Below are 26379 nucleotides of genomic sequence, written 5' to 3'. Positions count from 1 at the left end.
CATCGTTTGGCATGGCTCTGTGGGACTGATACAGCTCAACATAAATAAATCCTTTTTGGACAGGTTGTAGGAAAATTTATATTTATTCAAAGACCTGTAAATCATTTCCACTTGCTGGAGATGTTATTTTAACTTCATTTTTGTGACAGGGGTTTCCAGACAGGAAAGGAAAAGGCGAGAATGGGATTCAAGAGCGGTTTATTTTGGAAGAACAAAGAGGGGCTGGTAGGACCAGACAGCATGCCATCAAAGGCAGGGGTTGATGACAAGCAGAGAGCGGTGTGTGTGAGTGTGTGTGTGTGTGTGTGTGTGTGTGTGTGTGTCCCTGTCTTGATTTTATCAACAGCACTTGGGCCCTATTATGATGTGTGACCTCTGTCTGAGGATTGAGGATAAACCATGTCTAAATGCACATCTGCTCATGCGCACACTTAAGTGCAAAGGGACACACACACACATCTATTGACACACTCACACTGCTGATTGGCCTCATGACAAAACGTTGGTGAACTTCCGTGCAAGGGCGCAGCCTGGTGGGTGTGCAGGGTATGTCACCTCATCTCACAGAAACCTCACAAAATCTCAGGCTGTAAACATCATCGACACGATCATGATTTTATTTTGTGTATTCATTCTTTGTCTCCTTGTTCCAACCACTTTTTCTGATGTCTAGAATTTAAAATCAAGTTCCATGCTTGAGCTTGCTTGAGAGTGCATGAGGGACTGAGCCTTGCCTGTGTGCATGTCCCCAGATAAGAAACATCAAAGCATTCAAATGCTTATCATCCCCCTTGTTGTAATTATAGCAGTGAGCCACAACAGTGCAGAGGACTGCCGGCGGATTTTATATTTACATGCATCCACCAGTAACTGTGTTTGTGTGTGTGAGAGGGAGAGATCGCGGCCTTTGATCACCTGGCTGTGTTTGATTGAATCGGTGCAGCTCTGAAGCCTTCTTCTGATATCGCTCATCTTTTTGTCTTTTGTTGCATAATTCAATAGGAAGCAGCAGATGGGCTTGTTTAGCACCAGATGCTTCCTTTGTGTCGTGGCAGGTTGCATGTGCCTGAGCAGGGTGGCCACTCCAGCTTTGACAGCCACTGCATCGCAGATGGTATAAATTATGTGTAAATTATGTAATAATAGTATATTATGTCAAATGGTATATGACAAATCGTGTTGATAACATTTCATAAATCAGCAAAAACAAAAGTCAAGTCAAAAATCAGTCAAGAGCAGATCTCTTGTGGCTGCAGAATATGACATCTACAACATTTTTCACTGAAACATTTCTCTTTTCCAACTTTTAAAAAAATCTTCCACATTTGTGTTAAGCTGTAAAAATACTGATGTTTGAAATATGCCTTGAATTGATTTAATTTTAATGTTACTTTTAGTTTAAGCAAAGGTATAACAGAGAGTAACTGTAGGTCGACTTAAGTATCAAATTAATCCATGTTCATCATGCAGAATTTCATTATTATCATTGGGATTATTACTTTTGATTTAAGGTTATTAAGGATATAAGTTATTGACTATTGTGTTAATATTAAAGCAGTATAAATGAAGCTGGTGATGCCAATTTCAACTGCACTTAAAAGTAAATGCAGACCATTTACACACCGTCGAATAGTTTCATCAGTAACTATGTAGCTTTGTTTACTTGAAGAGGCAGATTTCATGAGACAACATCACAGGGCTTGAGGTAAATTTACACAAATGTAAATCCTAATGTGTAAATGTATATTTATGAAAGAGAGTCGTAATAAAAGGAGCTTCCTCCTCAGAGCCGTTGAGACTAGTTGCATATTTCTCAATGAGAGGATGACTTGGATATAAGTGCCCCATTCACTGGTGTTAACAATCCTGCTTTGTCGTGGATGGGAAAGTATGTGAATATCTGGCAAGTGTGTGTGTGTGCAGCATTATCAGCAACTTCATGGCCATGCAGCTGCAGACAAGAGGAGGAGAGGCAGCCCTGTCTGTGACATTCACAGTGACCCACCTGTTTGTGTGTGTGTGTGTGTGTGTGTGTGTGTGTGTGTGTGTGTGTGTGTGTGTGTGTGTGAGAGAGATCCCACCTGCCTCTCTCTAGCTCCCTTCTCTCTGTAGATTGTATTTTGTCTCCACCTGCCTGTGTCGGCTGCGCTAATCCCTCCCACCGGCTCTGACAGACACGTCTTCGATAAGACGACAAGACACCTGATACCTTTACTGCTGCTTCATCTCACACACACACACACACACACACACACACACACACACACACACACACACACACACACACACACACACACACACACACACACACACACACACACACACACACACACACACACACACAGCTGTGTCTCTATGACTTCAGAGGATATTACATTGGTTTCCTGGAGACTTACTCTAACCTTAACCATAGTTGCCAAACCCTAACCCTAACCTTAACCTCACCTTAAAACATGTCTTCACCTTAGAATTTTATTTACATTATGGGGAGTTGCTTTTTGTCCCCATAAGAAAGAGAAGTCCCCATAATGTGACTGTTTAAACTGATTTTTTTTCAGATCTTTAACTTACAGGCCACAAACAATTTGTATTTCTCCCAGAGTCAAAGAAGAATCACTACTTTCTCTTTTTATGCCAAAGATTAGATATTTGTCTCGACAATGTAAAGTGCTAAAATAGAGCAGATACAGAAAACTGCATTAACACTTAATGACAAAGAACTTTGAAGTAACTAAATAAGCACCGTCTCAAAAATATCAAGTTGTCAAGTTTCAAGTTTATTTGTGTCATTCCAGCCATATCTGTAAAACATACAATAAAACCTGTGTGCACAAATAGTTAAGAGACAACACAAGCTGTTGTATGAACAAGTGCAATACTCATAAAGAGCAACCGAGTACCTGAGTTAAAATGATTTAAACACAATTTAACAATATAAAACAAATACATAATAATAGGCATAAATAAATACTATGGTTTAAACATAAAAGTAGCTTATTTTGAATGTGCAGCTTCTGAGATAATTAAGCCTGTGGGAAGAAACTGTCACAAACTCTGGCTGTTTTTTATGCAGAATTAAGTTGACAATTTAACAATATTTGTCACATCTGCATGTCCGTTATATGTCCGTCCAATATAGACAAACACTGAAACACAGGACATTTTTAAATCAGTGCACTATCTTTCTCCTGTCTGAGCTGTGGGCTCTCTCCTCCACCCCGTCTCCCTGACTCCTCACTCCCACTGTCCTGTTGGCAGACCCTCAGTTAGTTGACGGGGGGATTCTGTCACTACAGCTAATATTAGTCAGAGGTCTTGGAAACCTCCGCTCCTCCTCCTCTCTTCAGTCATTCTGATATGTCATTCCACAGCTTCACTAAAAGTAATTAAATGTTTGGGACGAGGTGGCGAAGACGCCCGCTGACAGCAGGTGTCACCACAAGGCCCCACATGACAAATATTTCCTCACCATCTGGGTTGATTTGCAGTCGACAGGATGTGGCTGCCCTCCAGTGGTCCACTTGTGACTTGTCCACCTCAAGTTCACAGATTGACTGGTTGGGTTGAAAAGACATCACTCTCTGTCCAGGGCTGGTAAATCATGAAAGGCATAAACAGATTCTGAAACAGTTTAATTAATGTGGTACATTTTGACTGTGAGTACTACATGAGTGCAAAATAAATTGGTTTAGTCAACTTTGAAAATCTGTACATACTTTTCAACTTTTACAATGCATGTCTGCTGCTTGGAGGAAAAAAAAAGTAGATCAAGTTCAAATCATACAAACATGATCCTGTGTACATTGCTTTTTATGAAGATAAAATGAATAAAAAAAATAATGGGAAACTGTGTAATATTTGAGTCTTTACAAAATTTCACAACGAGACAAAAAAAATGAAAGAAAATAAGTGTTTAAGAAGGTGTTTTTGAAACAAGAAGAATGAAGAAGAAGTCAATTAGGAATGAATACATATCATAATGATGTTGTGCTGATACTGTTCTTTTAATTTAGGATTGTATGTGTCTCCACTTTGAGAAAGTTAAGTGATTTCAGAATGAATGTGTTATGATCAGATCAGGTTAAAATGGAACATGGGTGGGTGCAGAAGACAGAGGAAGATATGGCAGCTGCTGTAGTTACACTAAAAGACCACTAAGAGGCAAACTCACCCCAACGAATGGAGAGAGAACTTCCTGACTGTCATCCACAGAACAATCTTGCTGCATAATCCAGAAAATGCAAATGAAGCTGAAATGTTTTGATGATGTTTTGCACTTTTTCCTTTTTGGCTCAGTCAGCAGTTGATAAGCAAAGAAATATATTATATACACAGTGTTTAACTGTTATACAATATGGGTAGATATAGATTTTATACAGCAGTATTGTGTTGTTTAGTTTGGTACCAAAACTGCATTAATCTGTGTATTTATAGAAATCACCGATCAATTGGCTGTGAAAGAAAGTATGAACTCATAGTGATGAAACCACAGAGAATATCTCCCAGCTCTGCAGCCCCTCTCAGCTCTATCTATCTCTATCTTCAAAATGAGCTTTATTGAAAATAGGTGGCATTAAGACCCATACATTTTATCAGGAGTTGGTAGAGACCAAAACAGAAAATAGCTTCGATTCAGACAAACAAATCCATGATACATTTACAGCTGCTGCCCCTTAGTGGCCCACAAATAAGTTATCACAACTTAAATTGACCTGACATTTACAATTCCAAATGCTTTACCTCATTTGGTCAGTGATATGCAGTCCCTCTCATATTCAAAACATGTATGTGAGGCACTTAACTGTATAACTTGCCATTTGCAAAATTATTTAACCGTGATATATATTGAAATGTGTATAAAAGTGACAGACAAATGTTAGAAAAATGAAGGAAAAGCTGAAGGAACTGTTCACACTTGATTCTTCAGCAGTCCTGTGGTTTTTAACATACATATATAGTTGGTATCTAGGTAGTTATGTTACTGCCACAGAGGCTTTAAGCTTTATTTGAACACATCAAGGTTATTCAGCTGTCACATCCTGTTGCGTTTTGTTTGATTTGTGATGAAAGTGTTTCTTGTGATCGCCGTGTGTTTGATCACACGTTGGTGTGATCAAACGAGTCTGTGAGAAATGGGCAGCACTCTCAGCAGTTTTAGAACATTGTTGTCTACATTTAGCTGAATTCAGATCTTCTTACTTACTACTACTTACCTTTTATTTCGACACAGTTGCTTTGACCATTTCATCAGATGCATTAGACTATTCATTGATGAGTTTGATTGTCATTGTTATTCAGCTATGATGGTGGAGATGACAATTATAGTATTTAAATTGGGGTTGTTAAGTTAACATTGATGATGATGAAGATTTGTGAACGTGATGACAATGATGGGTGGAGCAACAGCTGTATAGAGGATTATGTAAATTAAGATTTGTTTTTTATCTCTTGTTACTTACAACTTTCAGGAGACATGGAAAACGTCTAATCTCCTCCACACTAAACCAGTAAAGCATAACACAGGATTTGACTGGATCCAGATGAGCATATTTGTCCTCTTTGTACCCAGATGTATGTGTTTGCATTGTAATATCATGTTTTATCAACAAAAGCTTATACAGTCTACTTTAAACAGTACTTTGTAATTGCTGCAGGATCTTATTTCACATTTACCCATGTCATCTGTTGTTTGTGCTGAACTTACAGCACCACCGCAAATGTCTTAACTAGTATTTTAAATTTCCAAAAGTACAGAACTGTATCATGCACTTTACCCGCAATGCCATTCAAATTGCTCTAACTGTAATATTGTTTTATGGCATTTGTACTGTGTGTTTTGTGGTTATTAAGTGTAAACAACAGAGCAAAGGTTGACATTGTACCCACTGGCTTCAAAACTATCCAAGCTGACATGAGGTCAAACACAAGTAGAGACAAATACTGTCACACCTATAAATATTAAGGGTTGTAAAAGGCTATAAAGGCTTCTCCCTTATACTCATCTGTATATAGGCTAAAGCCTCACAAATAAGTCCATGGGCCACTAACTTCAGGTGACGGTCTGTGCTATTTGTATCTGCCATTTCCAGCTGGATGAAAAGATCAGACAGTAGTCACGTAGCTTGGATGAGGGCTTGATCTGCTTCAGGTAATTGGATGAACCGTGTTTCCTGGGACATGCGGGTGTGGAAATAAACATGGACTCCCTTGATATAGGTGATGTGTTGTCTTTAAAACATGACCCAACCTGTCTGGCATCAAACACATGACAGTGTAGGAAATATTTGAAATCAAGTTTGCACAGAGTTGGATTTTGATGCTGAAATAGGAAGTAACTGTTACATTTCTCCTCAAAGAGGAAATTGACCAGGATAAGTCTTTCCGTGGCCTATAACGAATTAAACAAGTAGGAAATAATGAAAACAAACTCACAGAATATAACCTCAACACATTAGTCATAAATGTTGGTCAGTATATGAGCCCATGTTTCTGATAGTAAAGACGGTATAGTTTATAGATAGCACTGTCCCAAAGTAACTGGACTAGTAAGAAAAGGACCTGAGCCTCTCAAGTGCAGGTTACCTGCTAATAGGCTATTTATGGCAGCTTAGCCCTAAAAACAACACCCCTAGTGATTGGATCATTGATCGGCTTCTCCATTGGCCGACTCGGCTGTCAGTCACTGGGCTGCACTCGCTGGTTCGTTCAAACCAGTGAATTTACTCAGTGCGACTAATCTTGGTTTTGTCTGCAGCCACAGGATCGTGTCGCAGCGTCCCCCGTGGCGCCGACTGAGCATCTGCTGGAATACAACTTCCTCCGCGACAGAAGAGCCAGCTCCAGCCTCCTCCAGCGATCACACGGGCTGAGGTAAACGCGTAAATGGAGTCCCCATCGTCGTCGTGACTCTTCTCCACCGCCTCTCACCCTGCAGAAGATCCTGCGCTGTTGCTGCTGCGGCATCCGTCACAACACCGCGGCTCCCTCCTCTGCAGACATGGGCACCGTCCTCTCCATATCCCCCGCGTCCAAGAAGGCGTCGATCATGGACTCGGAGGTCGCGGGAGAAAAGGCCGACAAGAGCATCAAGCGGCACTCCATGTTCGTGTCCCTCTCCTGGAAGAAGCTGGTGTCCAACTCGGCCAAGAAGAGCGCCAAGAAGGTGACGCCGAACCCGGTGGCCACGCGCGAAATCCCGCGCAACCAGGTGGCCCAGCTCAACAGCGAGAACATCAGGAAAACGCACCAAAACGAGGAGAGGAAACCCAAAGCGCCCATCCCCGTCCCGGTGCCCACGGTACCCACGCTCAACAATGACGCCGCCACCCAGAACGGGAGGCTCTCCTCGGTGCAGAAGCAGACCAGCAGCCTGTCCCTGGTGTCCCCGAGGCGCATCGTCATCCAGGCGTCCACCGGGGAGCTGCTGCGCTGCCTGGGGGACTTCATGTGCCGCAGGTGTTACAAACTGAAGGAGCTCAACAGCGGGGAGGTGATCCTCTGGTTCCGCAACATCGACCGGACTCTTTTGCTCCAGGGCTGGCAGGACCAGGGCTTCATCACGCCGGCCAATGTGGTGTTCGTGTACCTGCTGTGCGAGGACGCGATCGCGGACAGCGTCGCCTGCCCCGCCGAGCTGCAGGGCACCTTCCAGACTTGCCTCTACCTCGCCTACTCCTACATGGGCAACGAGATCTCCTACCCGCTGAAGCCGTTCATGATCGACTCGAACAAGGACGTGTTCTGGCAGACGTCGCTGCGGATCATCAACAGGATGAGTGCCAAAATGCTGCAGCTCAATGCGGACCCGCACTTTTTCACCGAGGTCTTCCAGGACCTCAAAAACCAGCGAGACACCAGCGGCGAGGCGAACCTGGATCGCTGACGTGGGAACAAACAAGACTCTGGTGGTTTTTTTATTTCATTAAAAAAAAAGAAAAAAGATGATGAATGTTTTTTTGCAAAAACCACGCGACGGTGGCTTTGAATCAAAGGACTGAGGGGCTTCTCGCCTGGGGGGGGGGGGCTGAATATCTCATGATCAACCACGTCAGTGTGGTGTTTAGGCTACAGTGTAGGAGATCTCATTAATGCATGCCAGTGGTATATTGTCCTATCTTTTTTTTTTGTCTTGTCCCTTGCGACACGCACAGGGATTGACTTCGCAGGTACAAACACTCAAACCCCCCCCCCCTCCGATTCCTTCACGATTAGCCCACTTGCTGGTTGTCGGTGAGCGGATGTCGCAGTGAGGTGAGGCTCCAGGCAGGATAGATCCGTGAAGGGGAGCTGGAGAGGCGGAGCTGTCCGAGGTGCTGACCTGTGCAGCCGCCCCCCCCCACCACCACCACCACCACCTCCTGCTCACTTTTCCACAACAGAGCTGAGCGTGGCTTAAGAACAGCTCCCATTCATCCCAGTGCATCTTTAGCACATAAGCCTAAGCCTTGCAGAGGTATACAGTATACATGCGCCGTGCACAGCCTGCAGTGGTAGTTAAAGCTGTTAAACATGCAACAGATAACAGAAGCATGATTCCTCGAGAGGAAGAAACACTTTGTACATCTGTAGATATTCTCTCTACTTTAAAAAAAAAAGAAAAGCTTGTTTCCATTTGTTAACCTTGAGTGGATGTTAAACGCTTCCATCCTGCAGAAGACCGCCATGCTATTTTAACACCGGGCTGATTTCATCTCCTTCTCGTGTGACACCAAATTTTGTCATAACGGCAATGTAATTGTGAATGAATATAACTTGTTTTTCCGCCTACCTATGTGATACTGTAGTAATGTACATGCAATGGGCTGCTGGTGTAAGTTGAGCAGAAATGTAAAACGAGTAAAGGGAGTATCTTCCCCCTGTAGAATGTGATAAACTGCACTAAACGGGCCGGTAGATGCCCACATACAGCAACATAATCAACACGAGGCCTCTGTTGAGTATTGCTTTTCAATACCTGTTGGCTGCTGTGATGTATTGCTTTGCAGTAAATCGCAGAGGTCAACTAGAGTGAATGGAATATATCGTGTTTTTTCCAGGAGGATTTTTAAAATCCCCTACGTGCCAACTGTCAAATGTCATGGCCTGAAACTATATGGTTTACATGTACATATCCCAGGTGTTAAATTTGCTGTTTTATTTTGTATTTATTTTCTCTGTTCTGAAGGTGGCTGCATATGATGTACTGTAGTCCCAGCATTACAACAACAACAAAAAAATAGCGCTTTATGGTCAAACAGTATTTTTGCCCTGTTCTGTAAATCTGTACTGTGAGCCTCGGTTTGCTGGATTCATGTTCTTGGAAGGATGGTTCCCTCATAATGTAAATACTGACTGTGAACGTCTCATTCAGAAGCATTCGCACACGGGTGTCATTGCAGTTTCTATAAGCTAAAAAAAAAAGTCATTTCAATCAGACTCTGAAACCAAAATCGTGGGGCAAACGTGACAGTTAGTATTCAGTATTACGGTCATTCTAATAGTGCTCATTGTGATGTTGTGTTGTGAATTCATTGTTTTGGAAAAGTGGAATATAAATGCTGCTATTTTGCACAGCTGTGATCAAACCCTCAATGTTTTTTTTTTGCACAGCGGTATAACATAATGTCCATGTACCGATGTTTTCTTTTCGGGTGCTGCAGTGTTTGCCATTTTAAGTTTTGCAGTAATACTGTCACAGAGTCTTGCTGTAGGACGCTCATCTGTGACATAGATCTTTTGTACAGTTCATTTTTCCTATACGTCGTATGGAGAACAATATCTAGATGTGTGTGTGTTGTCTGTGGTGTTGTGCCACAGTCGCATTCACTCCCTCTATATGTTAAATAAAAGGCCTATACAGTGAATGTTTATGGTGACCCTGATGAAATAAATCCAAACTTATGTAGAATCTCTGGTCTCTCTTTTGAACACTTTGTCCGGCTGTTTGTGTGCGTGTCCGCTGACACACATGCACACACGCTTGGGCGCCATGTTTGTACAGATCTTGCCGTTTGCTGAAGCTGTAATTACCATGACAGCCTCTTATCGACTGATACCGCCCACTAATCCTTGATTTTGAAGGGAGCCCTTGGGACCCGCTTATGCAATAGAAATAAGTCGATGACAAATATGCTCGCCATGAGGTTGCCATGAGACCGAAAAACGCCAGGGACTTCATTGGTTGCCACGAAACTAAAACTCACAAGATAGGGTTATAAATACATGGAAAAGTTTACCGAGGCGAATCGTTATATACCACCGGGAGGACGGGCATATGACTAATCTGTGAAAACAGCTACATTACATCCCATAGTGTGTTGCAGATGAATTAGCTGTGCTGCACGCTGAGGACGGCGACGCCTGCTGACACATTTAAAGGGTATTTTTGGCTTCTCGTCCGTGTGAGCCCTGGGTATTCTGATTGAGGCCATGTACTGAAATGGGAACACTAAACAGTAACAAAGTAATTTGTACAAGGGAATCTGCCTGCACTCCTTTGCTGCACTTTGGATAATGACTTACAGAGATGTGGAAGAAATATATAAATATGCATTCATTTTGTATATAATAAAAACCGTACTTGAAATGCATTTACAACATCATTGAAGGTGCAGAAGCTTCCCCTCGGATCTGTGGATGATTTACTGAATGACAGAATGGAGCCAGATTGACAAGGCTTTCCTCCTGGTTTTATGAATAAGCCACATGGGCTGGAGGGTTCCTTCATGTGATTGGTTAGAATCTGCTGCAGTCTCAGAACTGTCTGTGACTCTCTCTCTCTGTCTCCCTCTCTCTTTCTACCTATCTCTCTACCTCTCTCTCTCTCTCCCTCCCTCTGCTTGTGTGTGTGTGTGTGTGTGTGTGTGTGTGTGTGTGTGTGTGTGTGTGTGTGTTGGTCTAACGGGGACATACACTATCTATTTAGAGAGCTAAAATGGAGGGATGCGGACAGAATTGGCCGGGAAAAAAAAAGAAAATCAGGACACAAAGGGATCAGGAGGGAAACAGTTTGAAAAGTAGGTGGGGTGGAGAGACTGGTGAGAAAGTGGAGCAGGGACGGAGACATAAACAAAATGAGACGGATGAGAGGACAGAGGGATGGAGAGGGGACACACAGACAGGTCTCCTTTTATTCCTTTTGCTGCAATCAAACACCAGTCTGATGAAAAGTATCCATCCATCCATCCATAATTAATTTGATCATTCTGACCTATCTAAAACAAAAGGTGAATCCTCGGCACCATCAAGTCGTAACGCTGTCCTTAACTAAAACCTTAAAGTCACACATATTTGTTATGGATGTTTTCTGGAAGCTGGTGAAAGGAGAACAGCAGCTGATGTCTTATGCAGAAGGTTCTAATGTAGACTTGATGCATCAAGGAGACCAGAAGGTGGAACAATGTACCAACGCTAACAGAGCCACATGAGCAAATGTCAACCACCCAAGTCTAAAGATGTCTCCCACAGCATCCCAGTATATCTCCTTCACCCTGCGTCACCCATTCCAACAGCACATCCATGAATGGCTAGAATTGCCGTCACTCTCTATGTTACATGTAGGTGGTTGCATCTTATTGGATAGTTAAGCCTAAAGCCTGCATTCCTAAATCACGCTGTGTCGTTATGTCTTGCAACTGGTGAAATACACAAAAGAGTTAGAGTTGGTGGGAGTTGAAGTGTCTGTCTGGAGCATCTGAGTTAGATATAAAAGTCCCTCAGCGTAGACACTACAATGCACTGTTGGTTGGTCCTTTATCTATCACCTGACCTTTGGCACTGCTTGGAGAGATAAAAGGGAGTATCTGTGGAATCTGTGGTGTACAGAAGTAATATATGTGTGAGGATGGTCAGAAGTTCCTCAACAATATTCATACATTTGTATAACCTCACATTTTTGTATATTACTATTACTTCTGAAAGAAAAACACATATTGTAAAAACAGTGTGTCACATTTCTACGTGTATGTCCGGCTTGTTGCCTGCAGCTGAAGTCCTCGTGTTACTTTATCCATTTGTTAAAGTCTAATCTTGCATTGCATCACAGCATTGTCTCTTCTGACCTGTGAAGTCGCACGTGAAGGGAATTACAACACAAAGGACAACAAACCCTTCTTGTCATATCTTTTGCTGAGTGTTTTATCCTTTACAGGTTGATTCTTTGTGACAGAATCCAGCAGCGGCAGCAGCGTTATGTAACAGCCTCCCAGTGCAGTGTTTGCCAGCCTTCGCTTCATTATTAAGATTCAACCCAGGTCTCTTGAATATCTGTCTGCCAGCCTGCCTTCTGCATTCTTCTCGGCCGTGTCTCTATAGTAACGGGTAGGTAAGTGAATGAGAGCTGGACAAAGTGAGCTGTACGGGGCGGAGAGCGTGGGCTGCGGCGCTGCACAACACATTAACTAAGCTGAAGACATGCACAGCAGTGTTTGTGAAATGTTATCTCACGCTGCAGGTTCCTTGAATACAGGATACGATTTAACAACTTTAGGAAAACGGTAAGTGATGTTTGGCTGCAGAAACAGAAAATGACACTTTGATTTTCTATTACATAATACAGTGATTTATTTAGGTCACTTAGTAATGCCACAGTTATGTTGTCTGGTGTTTGTTTTATATGGGTTGTAAATGGACTGGGCTGCATTTACATAGCACCTTTCTAGTCTTAACAGCCAATCAAAGTGCTGTACACTACGACTCATTGACAGCCACTGTGATTGACAGTTACGAGATTGCAACCTTCACTCCACTTCACTCCGTCACATTTATTTGACAGCTTTAGTTTTTTTGCCACCTTTCCAAATCAGATATTAAATGAAAAATACGATAAGTTTATGAAATATAAAGCATAGATTTCAACAATTTTGGTCTTGTGGTCCCTCACAGAGCAATCGTTGATTTCATACAAAGTCCTACAAATAGAAACAGATTTGGTTTAGCTAAATATAGCTGAATATTGGCTATACAATTTTACCATGATTGATATATTGAATGAAAATGTTAAAAAAAATCTTGCAATGTTGAAGAAAGTGAGAAGAAATTCCTGGATCTGCCGCTCCTAAATTAAATGGGTTCTTCCCTGACCAATACTACATCCTTCCATTAACTTTCGTGGAAATCCGCCCGGTTGTTTTTGTGCAATCTTCTACAATCCAACACATAAACCAACAGGGATGAGCACACAACCTCCTTGGTAAAGATACTAATGTAGTTAAAACTAGCTCCACCTTGACCAGCAAACACATTGATTTATCTGTATTAATAATCTAACAACATCATATATAGTAAAATATCAATCACATTGGACGTTTATTGCAGAACCAGTCCTTGGTATTTGTCCAATTAGCTCATAATATATGTACTTTTCCTGGAGTGGGATTTTATTAACAGAACTTTTAATTGTAATGGACTTTTTGTATACATTAATCTATTGGTACTTCTACTCATGTATGTAAAGAATCTGAAGCTCTGTTGAAAAGGAATTCTCTCCGACCTAACATTTGTCAACCTCATCCGGGTCGTAAAAAGGACCAAATCTGGAACAACTGAGGGAACGCTGTGTGGGGATTATGTCTATTTTGCTGTCCTCCTGCTATATGACCACGCTGCTAATCTCTTTAACTAGATTACCTCTGTGTTGAGTTGTAAGTGAGAGGTCGTTGGTCACCACTTAGCAGGATGAAATCTGGTTCTGCTGAGAAACTCAAACACAGACGCTTCATTCACTCCATATTTGTCATTGACCACACACACCTACTAAATGTTCATTCTCATTTTCTCTGCTTTATTTGTCAGTGAATCATTTCACGCTGCATGAATCTGCATGATTATTTATCCATTCAGTTTTATGTAACAGATAAAGTCCGACCTTGGATTTTGAAGTAAAGCGGTGCTCCGAGCCCAGACCATTATCTAAATTGACAAATTAATATTTCAAGCACAGCATTACTGTATTTCAGTTTTTTTTCTCAAGCTTTGATATTTGTCACAACTGCTAAGTTCTACTTTAAATTGCAAACATGTGTTGGTGTCATAGAAGAGAGGCTATAGGTGACTCTTGCTTTTCACTTGCTATAACTTGACTATATTTATACTATTTTTTCAAACCATTTTCACACGTATATATTCAGATGTATCCAGAGAGCTTGTAAATGAGTGAAAATGAATCAGTTTTATAGTGAGAAATCTCAGATGCCACTGATTGGAGATTATGCCTGTACATATCTCTACTAAAAGCTCACTAACTTTGCTCTGCTTTACTTTATTGTAGTGCAGCATGTCATTTCCGAGGGTAAAATTGGTAAAAACCCAGATATTTTGAGGTAAATAATGCTGAAAACCCATCACTGTATCAATAATGATGAGGTCATAATATTCTGATGGGGAGTTTTTGCCTCAAAATTTGTGGTATAATGATTTTTTTTAATATCAGACACATGAAGGATGATGAATTAATACAGATAAATATCATGGTCAAACTCTAGAGAGGATTTTTTGAGCATCATTACAGATTTATTTTGTGTGATTTTATCTGACAGAATGTAGATCTATACCCAGACATGTGGGTGTGTACGATAAAAGGTTCAAAACTGCTCTTCCCTCTCTGAGTCTCTCTCTCCTTCATCCACACCTCTTTCTCTCCACCTGTCATTCTCAAGTCTATTTCAGCACCGTGTAGGTGTTTGCACTCTAATTTAGCCGAGACCTCGTTACCACTCTCCCCTGGTGGAGGAATGACTCACTGACTTTAACACTTCGCATAAAACCCACTGACTGCCTCACACCCTGCGTCCTAATAATAATGACGATGTGCACTGTTGGGCCGGTGGGAACGTTTCTTTCACAGATATGTGTGATTCATAGACACCTGTCGGAATATAATGAAACTTGAGGAAACACGATAAAAGACTGATTTTTAGAAAAAGGTGTTTGGAATATAACACGAAACAAAATTATTAAGTTTTCCTCTTTAGTGGTGAATTTGGGTAATCTGGGAGATTCTTTACCATTTTTTACTTCTGTGACTTCTTCCAAAATCTGTTTTACACATTAGATCAACATATTATAACTTTCTCAATTCCTTCAATTCAATTCAAGAACTTCATTGTCATTTCTAACCAAACAGCAAAGCTGTGCAGTGTACATACATGAAATAGCGTTTCTCCAGAGCAGTGCAATTTCAATAGTAGCTGAAAAAACAGTCAATTTAATCAATAAATAGTAAGGTTATAAAACAAGAAACAAGCAATATACAATAAGGAGACCTATGAGCAAAACATATGGCCGAGTTAAGTCAAAAACAACTGTACAAGTGTCTGGTGCATTTAAAGGTAGATTTCTTTACAGTGACAATTCAGATTAAAAAGAAAATATTGTCTTTAAAGGGACTGATTATATTTTTAAAAGGTGAAAGTTGGTGATATTAAACAAGGAAATTGTAATAATTAGGATAATCTGTTTTGGTAATCTGGGACAGGTCACTTTGTAATCTGGGACACTTGTATTACACTTGAAAAAAAGCTTAAATCACTTTGCTTTATGCACTCTGAGCTCAATAATCCAATTTTTCAAAAAGCATTGTGAAAAAAGAAAATATATAGTATTCATAGAAATGTCATAAATTCTTATTAACATGTAAAAGTCATATTTTTTTCATAAAGAACCCTAGCGCAAATGAAGAAGCTACAAAATTAATTTAAAAGGTATATCACAGTTTTATACATCTATTAAAATTCATCCAACAGCACACAACACTATCAATCATGTTTGATAAACTGGGACAGCTGAGCATTTTTTGAAAAATTAAAACTGTCATGATTCTGCCGCTGTGACTCTGAACTTTTTAAGCATGAAAGAATATTGTGGTTCTGTTTTATGGACTCTTTGGTTTATTGACTTTTACCTGTGTTTCCTTGTGTTAAGGTTTGTGTTCAGTTGTTTCCCCCTGAGTTCTCTGCTTCCTGTTTTATTTTGAAATAATGTTCCTTGTGTATCTCTGGCTTATCAAAGGAGGATTCCTATCAAAGGAATCCTCCTTTGATAGGAATCCTCCTTTGATCAACTTCAAAGTCATACTAGTGTTGTAGAATGAAACAGATCATAGCAAATTAGCTCACCTATTTAAGAGAAACATTTGTCAGTGGAACCAGACACGACGACTGTGAGCCAACATCAGACACACGAGAAACTTCTCTCCAGTGACTTTCAACCATCACAAGACAAGAGAATACTCTACAAAAACTTTTGTACACAGCTACAGAAGAAAGTACTCTACAGAAATCTTCTTGCTACACTGCAGCACCTGTTAATCGACATGGAGAGGATCGAAAGCTCAGGAGATGAGCAACACAAGTGCAGCATGAAGAAAAGGCTCCGCCGAGCCCTCCAGGACTCGCAGAGGGAGAACCAGGAGCTGGTGGCTGAAAACGCCCGTCTGAAGGAGCTGGAGGCTGAAAACGCCTGGCTGAAGGAGCTGGAGGTACTGAACGGCCGACTGGAGGCTGAAAATGCCTTGCTGAAGGCTGAAAATGCCCGGGTGAAAGACCTGGAGGCTGAAAACCAACGGCTGGAGAAGCTGAGGGCTGAAAACGCTGCTCTCAAAAAGCAGATCACCATGAAAAATATTTCCTGGGGAGAAGAGAGGAAGAAGATGGTTGAGAAGTTGCAGTATTCTGCCTCACATCTGTTGAAGTCCAGAGACGACCTGACCAGCTTGATTCAGCTCGTGGAGTCTGAAAAAGCCAAAAAGAAGGAGCTGGAGAAGGAGCTCAGGAACATGAACATGAGGTTTAAAGTAAAAGAGGAAGAGGTTGTCTCCCTCTTTAAAGTAAAAGAGGAAGAGGTCGTCTCCCTGAATGCAGACCTGAAGCTCCAGCAGGACAAGCTGCAGCACTACATCCTCAAAAGTGAGGGCAGGTCCGAGGAAATAGAGGAGCTGCAAAAAAAAATGAGAGACTTAGATGAAAGGTGGTCCACCGAGCAAGAGGAGTCCCTAGAAAAGGAAATCAAGCTGGAGGACGCCATCAAACTCCTGATCCAGCAGAACATTGTGCTTCAGGTACGTTACACCAACTCATTCTGATTGAATAATATTGGATTGTTGATTTGTTTCCGATTCAGACTTTGAAAAAGAAAAGAGTGAAACTTATGTTGTCTCTGTGTTTTCAGGAACAGGTCTTGAAGACCGACAGCTACAAGGAGAGGGTCAAGAAGGAGAAAGAGGAGAAGAAAGAAAGGAAGAAGAGCGAGAAGGAGGAGAAGATGGAGAAGAAAGAAAGGAAGAAGGAGGAGGAGATGAAAAAGAAAGAAAGGAAGAAGGAGGAGAAGGAGAAAAAGAAAGAAAGGAAGAAGAGAGAGAAGGAGGAGAATGAGGGGACGACGAGGAGGAGGTTCCCCTGTTTTCTCTTCAACTTCAAACCCTCCTAATCTCCTCTCCCATCCTTTCTCTCCCTCTGCCCTGTCAATCATCCCCTCATCCCAGCTCCCCCCACTCCCTTACACCTTAACCCCCTCCCCTCCTTACCCTCTTCCCTCCCCTCCCCTCCCCTCCTCACCCTCCATCTACCTGTATGTGTTAGAAAATAAAAAAGAACAATCTATCAATAACAGTGACCTTTCCTCTGTCTAGTGATTCCAGAAAGCTCTGTCAGTATGTGACTTGTATATCTCAAGAACTGTTCTTCTTATCAGCTACACACATGATTATTCAAAGGCCGATTGAAGAGCAGTTTTTGTGACTGTTGTGATTTCTTTTTTAATAAACTTTGAATAAACAGACAACCAGCACTGTGGCTGATGTTTGGTCCACAATCAAAATGACGAAAACCAAACATTTATATGTAAAAAAAAAAAAAAAACTATTTATATTTTATTCCTTTGTATTTTAGCTGGAAAACACACATTCTCCGCAGCACTATCCTTTTATTAGATTTAATTATATTATTTTGAAAGACACTGACAGGCTATGTATCTACTTAACTAAGGTATGTTTACTTAGTTGTTCTGCTTATTATTCTGCATCAAAATATACAGAGGCTGTACATCACGTAATAACTCCGCTGCAGAGATCACATGGTTTTGTTGACACCCCATCGACACCGGTGTCGGCTATCCTCACAACAAACTCTCTTTAGTCTTCATCCTATTAGCCCCGCCTCCCTTGTGTACATGTCACTTCCTCTTTCACTCGTTATCGTCTTATGCTGTCATGTTCCCAGTGTCTTCTTGTTCCCAGTGCTCCAAATGGTTTTTCTGTTTAGTATTTTCTGTTTTCCAGTGTGTTTCTGTTAATCTAGTGTTTTGGACTTTGTTTGCTTTTGTATCTTGTTCTTTTATAGTTTTATTTTTGCCTTATTTTTGGGTCCCGCTTTTCCCCTATTCCTGACAAATACACATTTTAAACAACTCAATGCAGATTGTGTTGCTTGAATGCATCACGAACATAATCTCATTAAAAATTAGGAACATTGTCTTATTTACGACAGATTTATATCCTTAACAATAATCTTGTCAGGATCTGAAGTCATTGACCTTGTCATGCAACTCCAAGGGGGGGCCTCTTATTGACTTTTGCCCCGCCCCTTTCTGTGGCATCATCCCCATGAAGTCATGTTGACTAGATTATGAACAGGAGATAAACAGTCTGAAGCTGAACTGTCCCACGTGACCTGAATTCACCCTTCATTGATTCTTTCTCCACGTTGTCTGACAGAATCTCTTGTTTTCTCTCCTCAGGCTCATATTCATGTTCTCTGAGGTTTGAGGAAATTCATGATTTCTTTTCTCATCATGTTAATTTTGTCTTAATTTCATTAGAGTTTGATTTCCCAACAGCATCGCTCATAGCTTGTAAATGCAACAATAGTCTCAGATATCGGAGCCTCCCACCATCACCTGAATGCATCCTTTTAACAACAAGTCGTATAATGATAATATTAGTTTGTCAAATATTGAATATTTCTACTTGTTCTTGTGATTAGCTACTTTAAACAGTTTTAATTTATTTAATGTGATTTTTGCATCATGTTGACACCAAGGGAAATCACCGGCAGCCAGACTGGTACAAAAACACATTGAAAAATGTTCAAATTCAGGGCTTGCTTTGGAAAAGTCTATATGTGAATATATTCAAACAAGGAGTTCAGATTAGAACGCTCAGAACTGCCATGTTGAAGACTTTATAATGTATACAAAATGCCTTTATACTACTAAGAAACAAGAGTACAGAGATGTTCTCTGCTTTTCCTCCTGCTTCTTTCTCCTGCTCATGTTTTGTCCCCGCTCCTCCTCTATGTTCTGCATTCACACTGTTAATCCTGTGGCTCGCAGGGAAAACACCCACCTAGTCTGTTACGCAAGGAGAAGAAGAAGAAGAGCGGATGAGTGATGCTGAACAGCGACAATAGTCCCAGCAGATTAGTGGCAGAGAGAAGCAGTGGCAATTACAATGTTTTCGGAAGTGACTCAATCAATCCCTGCAGGGTTTCCAGGAAGGTGCAGCGTGTGCAAGGTGTGATCAACACATCAGGATACTCAGAACAGGATATCTGGGTGTGAGAGTGTGTGTGTGTGTGCATGTCTATCTATAGTTATAAGGGCCAATTTTGGTTCAATACCATCATTGTGAGGACATTTTGCCTGGTCCTCACAAACTCGAAGGCCTTTTTGAGGGTTAAGACTTGGTTTTAGGTTTAGGGTTAGAATTAGGTTTAGGTTAGGGTGAGGAGTGTCCTCACAACTATAGAGAGACAAGTGTGTGTGTGTGTGTGTGTGTGTGTGTGTGTGTGTGTGAGAGAGAGAGAGAGATTCAGTTGTCAATAGCAACCCCATTTCTTTCATTTTAATATGCAGGACACACACACACAAACACTGCTGTGGTGAATAAGTGTTACTCTCTCTCTCGCACACACGCACACGCACACACACACACACACAGTTTAAATCTCTCTTGTACTGTCACAGAAAGAGGTTTTGGGTTAATCTGCTCTCTGCAGACGCCTCTGTGTTCTATTATAGACCAACATTGTTGTCACCGAGTTATGTAAACGGGGCACTGTTGTTGGGAGAGGTGTGGCGCCCCCGTGTGGATAACAACAGTCAGTGTCACAGTGTGGCACAGCTTTGTGCTACAAGAGCTTCAGCAAACTACTACACAGAAAGGTACAAAAACACAAGTATGATAAAGAGTAGTGACTAAAAGAATACAGCAAACCTGAATTTGATTCTGCTTCAAGTCAACCTAGGGCTTTCTAATGCTACTGGGTTTTTAGATTTACCTTTTCAGATTAAATTCTCCAGTCCTGAACAAACAGATACTGCTCTGTGTAAAATACTTTGACTAGTAACCTTGTAAAATCATTCAGTTTTAACTGGAGCAAATTCAAATCTGAAATGTTTTTGCTATGTGCCCCAGGACGGAGTTTGAGACTGAGCATCGTCAGTCGTATCTTTTGTTCTTCCAGTTATTTCAGGTTATTACATGTAAATATAATGAGTTAATGATGCTGCTGTAACGTTCTCACAGTTGAGTCAACCGTCCCTATAACAGAGACTGTCATGACTCACTGGACGATAAGAATCTGGATATAAGGGAAAATCCCATATTAAAATGAATGAATAAACAATCTCTGTATATACACTATTTCTAGACACTATATATACAATGTTTGCACTGCTTTATCATACAATCCAATTAAAGTTATACATCTGGAGGGGGTTGCTGTACCACGTTGAACCCGTCTGCAGTGGTTTCTGGCACGGTGGTGTTTTGGTGATGAAGCAAAGTGTTCACTGAGGCACAATTCAGACACACAAAGAGGCTTGATCATAACAATCTATCTTTATTCACTTCATTTGTTTTTCATTGGTACAGTTGCTCTATAGCTACAGAAGGAGCTCATGACAATGGATGCACTGGAATTCACTTCAAAATCACTAGAAAGCAGCGACCGCCTGAGCCTGTCCGCACCCGACAGTATGTACAGAGGATTCACAGTTTCTCTTACTAGTCACTTTTGTCACACAAATTACGACTCTACACCTGTGAAGGCCTTTTATTTTTATTGCAAGTGAGTGAAGTTGGATTTGTGATCTAATGTCTGTATTAAAGAAACAATATATTGTGGAGTCGACTAGTTAAGATGATGTAGTGGTGGTGGTGGTGGTGGTGGTGGTAGGATTTAGTAAAAGTGTAAATTATTAAATCCAGCAAACGTTTGGTTATTTCATGAAACCACACGATGGCGCCAGTGGTCCAGAAATAGCTGATAATTTGCTCCCACAATCATCTGTAGAGAAAAACAGACCCGGACCTCGAAGAAAGAAAGAGATGGAGCAGAGGAACCGAAAAGGAGAAGAAGAACTAATATAAATTTAACTACCCTCTTAAATAATGTTCTGTCATTTGTTCATTTGGAAAAACTGCTCTTCCACACGAAAACATTTATTTATCCACGATTACATTTCACAGATTTTGGATGAAATTGGAAAAAATCCAACACGTGGGCTGTTTATGGATTAAAAATCCAATTAATTCATGTAGTTATTAAATTAAGACGCGTAATTTAGGCGCCTCCTTGATGGATTTTACTGGTTAGTCGGGGAGAATTTGTGTTGGCCCAGTTTGGCCTATATATATTAAAATTGGGTGAGAATATTTCCTGTCTAACTTCCATGATTACACACAACTGCATCGTCTATTGGCCAAAATCACACCTTTAAAAACAGCCCACGCGTGTCCTTTTTAAAAACCAAATGTATTTCGCCCACATCATATTTTCACCTGCAGTCTTCCTGCACCCCCCCCTCTCTCGTTCACTGCTGCGCGTCACTCGTGCCGTCGGTATCCTTCCAGTGAGTCTAGAAGGCGCAGTAAACGTCAGTTGTAGTGGTTGTTGATGTTACTCAGGCTGTTGATGTTGTTGACGCAGCTGATGTGGGACGGGGACACGGTGCCGAAGGGCCCCGGGGGCTGCAGGTTGTGGCTGTGGTACAGGGCCGTGGTCGGGGAGCCGGGCCAGTAGGAGAAACCCGACGGCCCCACGCCGGGAGCCATGAGGTTCAGTTTGGAAATCCCGGAGAAGGGGATCGGGGAGAAGTTGCCTTGGAACTTGTAGATGGCCTGCTCCGTGGTGGAGGGCTGGCACACCTGCGCCAGGCCGTGGAAGTCGAACTTGTACGCGTACCGCTTGCCGTGCACTTTGGTCATGATGTTCTTGTCGTAGTAGTAGCGCAGCGCACGGCTCAGCTTGTCGTAGTTCATGTTGGGTTTGCTCTTGCGCTCCCCCCAGCGCCGCGCCACCTCGTCCGGGTCGATGAGCTTGAACTCGCCGTTGGTTCCCTCCCAGGCGATGCACGACATGTTGGTGCTGTCGGAGAGCAGCTCCAGCAGGAACTGCCACAGCTGGATCTGCCCGCTGCCTGGACGAGAAATACCATAAACGCATCATATAACAATATATTAAATAAAGATATATCCTGAAACCATGAGATAATCATTGATTTAGCACCAGTAGTATCCGTGCAAAGCAGTGTGAGGGATTTATATCACTTTAGACTTTATTATCATCTGGTCAATTATTAACATGGTTATATACAGACTAAGCAAATTGCAGATTTATCGGATATGTGCTACAGACATTTGGAGACATAATTAAAAACTGTACATTTGTATTTTTCAAGATTTTAGATAAATCAAATTTGTGACATTTAATATTTTAATGCGTCTAAAACTAATGAATTTGCTTTATGTTCTCGGATAAATATCAACATCTTGGTATTATTCAAAATTATTTATTCACAATACCAATTTGAAATATAAGGTAAGGACTTTTCAACAGCCGTTTACATTTTGTCAAATATTTGTCTCACTCATTTATTATTTTTGATTTAAAAACGTTATGAACTGTTTTATTTTGGCTTTTCCGAGGTTAATGCCCGTTTAATATCTGCATCTCTGTTCGCACCCCATCACATCGTCTGCTTAATAAATCAGTGTAAATGTATTTAATCTTAACGCACAAAATCTGTTTTATTAATATTTACATTTCCTTTTATTTGATCTGTGTCTATTTGACCAATGTGCAAGAAGCAAATACTACGGCGGCTACAAACTCGGACCATGAATTCAGAATGTGTGTGATTTATTATGGAGCTTTTACAGAAACACAAATAAAATAAAATGAACCTTTAATAGCTAAATACGATTATGATATGTTCTGTATTATTAACAGGGTGAACGATATTTATTCCTCCGATCTTTAGGGCCTTAGTCAGTTGATATGACCAAATGGTTAAAATTAAAAAATATGACTGCTGTTAGATTATTAATTTATTAGCTATTATTATTATTTAACATTTTCAAATACAATGCCGGAGATCTGTAAGGTTCTAAATTCAATTCAATAATGAAACATAACGGTAAACCCCTCTGTGATATGACATGATCCAGTCTCTTACCTTTTTGTACTCCTGTGTTTATTGGACCCCATGATGTCCCTTTGCTTTCTTTCAACAGAGTTTCTGTTGGATCTGAAATCAAACCACACAAATCGTCATCATCACCATCAGCACCCTCCTCATCATCAGGTGCCTAATCCTTCCTGTTTATAATGTATCACATAGAAGAGAAGACGCGTTCAGGAACAGGCCTGCTTTGCTGGGGAAAGAAAATAAATCCACTTGTGTCCAGATTTATTTCTAAGACTGTCATTTATTCTAATGAGCAAAAAAACTCAAATAAACTTCAAATAAAAAGACTCTTTAAATCTGTTTTCAAAGATATAATATTGATGTTAATAATAACAAAAGGTTTCAGTCGCTGTTATAGCATATTATGGGTTGGCTGTATAATTAACCAGCCCCAGTGAAAAAACATGATCCCCCCCAAAAAATAAAAAATAAAAAATTCAAAGTTAAACATCACAAAATTTCCGCTTAAAGTTGAGATAAGAAAAGTCCTAATAGTGTCCCGGCAGCGGTGTCGGACTGACGCGTGAAGCGTGTCGTCTCCGCGGGGTCCTCTGCGGAGGAGCCAGGAAACGCGTCCAGGAAAAAGGATTTCCGATTTCCGACAAAAGAGCAGACGGGCGTTCAGATTGAACCCGAACAATGCGACGCCGCCGCAGGGAGACGGAGCCGCACCGCCTCGCAGGACCCGCAGGACCCGCAGAAAGAGTTTAAAAACACCCCCCCGCAACATGTTTCTATGAGTCTTTAAGGGACTAAATGACCAACCTGAGAGATACATGCTGAACATGAGGTTTCCTCCGCAGTCCTGTCTCATTGTGTTCACTTGTTCAGAAAGGGTTGGATTTCATTTCGTCGGCGGCGGAGGAAACGATTTTTATTAAACTTTATCTCATAACTGTGATCTGGAATAAACGCGGGTGGACAGATTGAAGTTTCCAGGCAACTGTCACTGGCCCCCATCTCTGAGACAATATTCAGACAGCAATTTCCCCTGGTGCATTGCTTTAATTAAAAGAGCAATTTACCTCTGTCAGCCCGCCTGGTGCCCACAATAAAAAGAGGGCCGATAGAAATTCGGCCCTTATCAATCCGCCATCACAGTTTAATAAAGTTTCCACGTTAAGATCTGAGTCTCTATGGTGAATTGAAGTGTTTGACATGGAAACCAGTTCAGATCCTCCTCACTTTTCCGCCTCTTTACCTCCTGGCAAACAACAAAGACCTATTTCATGTTGGGAAAAAGAACATTTACCTGGAGATACACGCTCCAGTGCACATGAGAAAACAAGAACATTTCAGCCACCCCCCCCCCCCCCCCCCACCCCCACCCCTGGACCTTCTGTTTGTGGGTTTAAGGTTATATAGCCTGTATCTGAAGGCTAATGAGGTTGTAACTTTAAAACCATGGTCCCTGATGCTCACTGATCTTATCATGTCCACTCAGATTTTTCTTCTTCTGCTGTTTTTTTTTCTTCTAGAAGCAATGGGCTGTGCAAACACTATGGGCTCTGGTCCTGTAAATCTGGTTTGGACTGTAGATTACACGGTGTTTATAGAATCTAGTATATTCTGATATTTTAGAGGTGACAGATGAAGTCTTGCTTCACAATTCACACAGATATGCAAAACATTTCAAAAGTTTTATTGACACAGGTGTTAATACTGTGGACAGTACACATACATTACATTGATTACATTTCATTAACATGTCTTTTATTAATAAATATCACACATATGAGTTCAACCCATGCAGATCTCAAGCAGCATATGATCAAGCAGACTGTGGCATTCTAAGGACTTTTATTTTGAAAACTGCTATTCTAGGTCAAAGCATCGCTGTGAAACCATTGATCAGAGTATCAAACAAAAGATATGTTTAATATAGAAGCATGTAAAAAAATTACTGGATGATAGAGGCTTGTCCATCCATGTCACCTCTGTCTTTCCCCGTGTGTCATTGTCACAACACTAAAAATGATCTAATCAATACACGAAGGCCAATTAAATCATTTTTAAATGGTCTAAAAATGATCTAAACACACTGACACTGTAATATGTGCATTCCTGCAGTGGTTTGGTGTCTTGTCCTCGTCCTGTACAGAGACATGAGTGAGTCAACTGCAGGGATAAAAACAAAAACCTGGTTTGTGCCGCTCTGTGCAATGTAAACACATGAATCCACTTTCAGATACTTCCCTTGAAAAAGAAAACAAAACAATTTTCAAAATATGACATTGCCCAACAGAAATGCATCAATTCTTAACTTTACCCTTAAATGAAAAACATATATTGTAGCTTTCTGTGTTGACTCAACGGGAAGTGAATGGTCCTCTAATCATTTATCATCTGAATGTCACCTGACTGAGCTCAAATATGAACAAATACACACGTACACACACACCCACACACACACACAGTAGAAAAAAACTCACTAGACCATAGGTGAGTCAGTATAAGATTGTATCAGGCTACGTATGAGTATTGGATTGGGGTTTTCCTCTCAGTCCTCAAAAGCTTGCTTTGGTGGTAAAAACAGATTAAACAATATATTTCCCATGTTCCTTCTTCCTAAACTAAAACAAACAACTGGATTTTCCATTCGTCACGAATGGCGATGTGGTTTGTAGGTGTGTCTGTGGCGTCCCAGACTTGCTTTAGCTGCCTGAGTCCGTGTACAAGTCGCAGGCAACTTAAAACAAGCCTCGAAAACAAGACTGTATATCCCAGCACGGAGTGGTAGATAAATATGGATAAATATTTATCTGCAGGGATCATCAGGAGGCCAGATATCCACAGGAAGAAAAACGAAAAAGCACAACAACACATGTCTGGGCGATAGTTTTACCTTATTGGCATTAAGACAGCATTAAAGGTAACCTGCACTCAAAAGCATATTAGTATCCACTTAAAACATGATTTAGAAGTGTTTGATCCAGT

General features: G+C 41.0%; 2 protein-coding genes across 4 annotated transcripts; one reads left to right on the top strand and one right to left on the bottom strand.

Annotated features, from left to right (window-relative positions):
- The first annotated feature begins 6711 nt into the window (after positions 1-6711).
- Positions 6712-8649, top strand: cdk5r2b (cyclin-dependent kinase 5, regulatory subunit 2b (p39)). Its single transcript, XM_034574629.1, has one exon. It carries the CDS (start codon positions 6998-7000, stop codon positions 7880-7882), a length of 885 nt encoding a protein of 294 aa, XP_034430520.1. The 5' UTR covers positions 6712-6997; the 3' UTR covers positions 7883-8649.
- Positions 8650-20792: 12143 nt separating this feature from the next.
- Positions 20793-24733, bottom strand: fev (FEV transcription factor, ETS family member). Of its 3 annotated transcripts, none has more exons than XM_034574890.1 (3): positions 24695-24733; positions 23431-23502; positions 20793-22392 (listed from the first exon to the last, which is right to left on the bottom strand). In XM_034574890.1, exon 3 carries the CDS (start codon positions 22331-22333, stop codon positions 21851-21853), a length of 483 nt encoding a protein of 160 aa, XP_034430781.1. In that variant the 5' UTR covers positions 22334-22392; positions 23431-23502; positions 24695-24733; the 3' UTR covers positions 20793-21850. The 3 variants fall into 3 exon arrangements, with proteins under 3 accessions (XP_034430781.1, XP_034430779.1, XP_034430780.1); XM_034574888.1 differs by lacking the exon at positions 24695-24733 and adding an exon at positions 24208-24450; XM_034574889.1 differs by lacking the exon at positions 24695-24733 and adding an exon at positions 23964-24037.
- Between the last annotated feature and the right edge of the window lie 1646 nt (positions 24734-26379).

This window comes from Hippoglossus hippoglossus, chromosome 21 (assembly GCF_009819705.1).
Source record: "Hippoglossus hippoglossus isolate fHipHip1 chromosome 21, fHipHip1.pri, whole genome shotgun sequence".
Classification (NCBI taxonomy): Eukaryota; Metazoa; Chordata; class Actinopteri; order Pleuronectiformes; family Pleuronectidae; genus Hippoglossus; species Hippoglossus hippoglossus.
This window is presented reverse-complemented; position numbering and strand designations above follow the sequence as displayed.

Bases quoted from the DNA above. Each gene is read 5' to 3' on its own strand.
- cdk5r2b (XM_034574629.1), top strand. From the start codon at position 6,998: ATGGGCACCGTCCTCTCCATATCCCCCGCGTCCAAGAAGGCGTCGATC.
- fev (XM_034574888.1), bottom strand. From the start codon at position 24,256: ATGAGACAGGACTGCGGAGGAAACCTCATGTTCAGCATGTATCTCTCA. The intron at 23,503-24,207 runs GTTGGTCATTTA...GTTTGATTTCAG, and splicing joins GTTCAGCATGTATCTCTCAG to ATCCAACAGAAACTCTGTTG. The intron at 22,393-23,430 runs GTAAGAGACTGG...TTTCTCGTCCAG, and splicing joins AAACACAGGAGTACAAAAAG to GCAGCGGGCAGATCCAGCTG.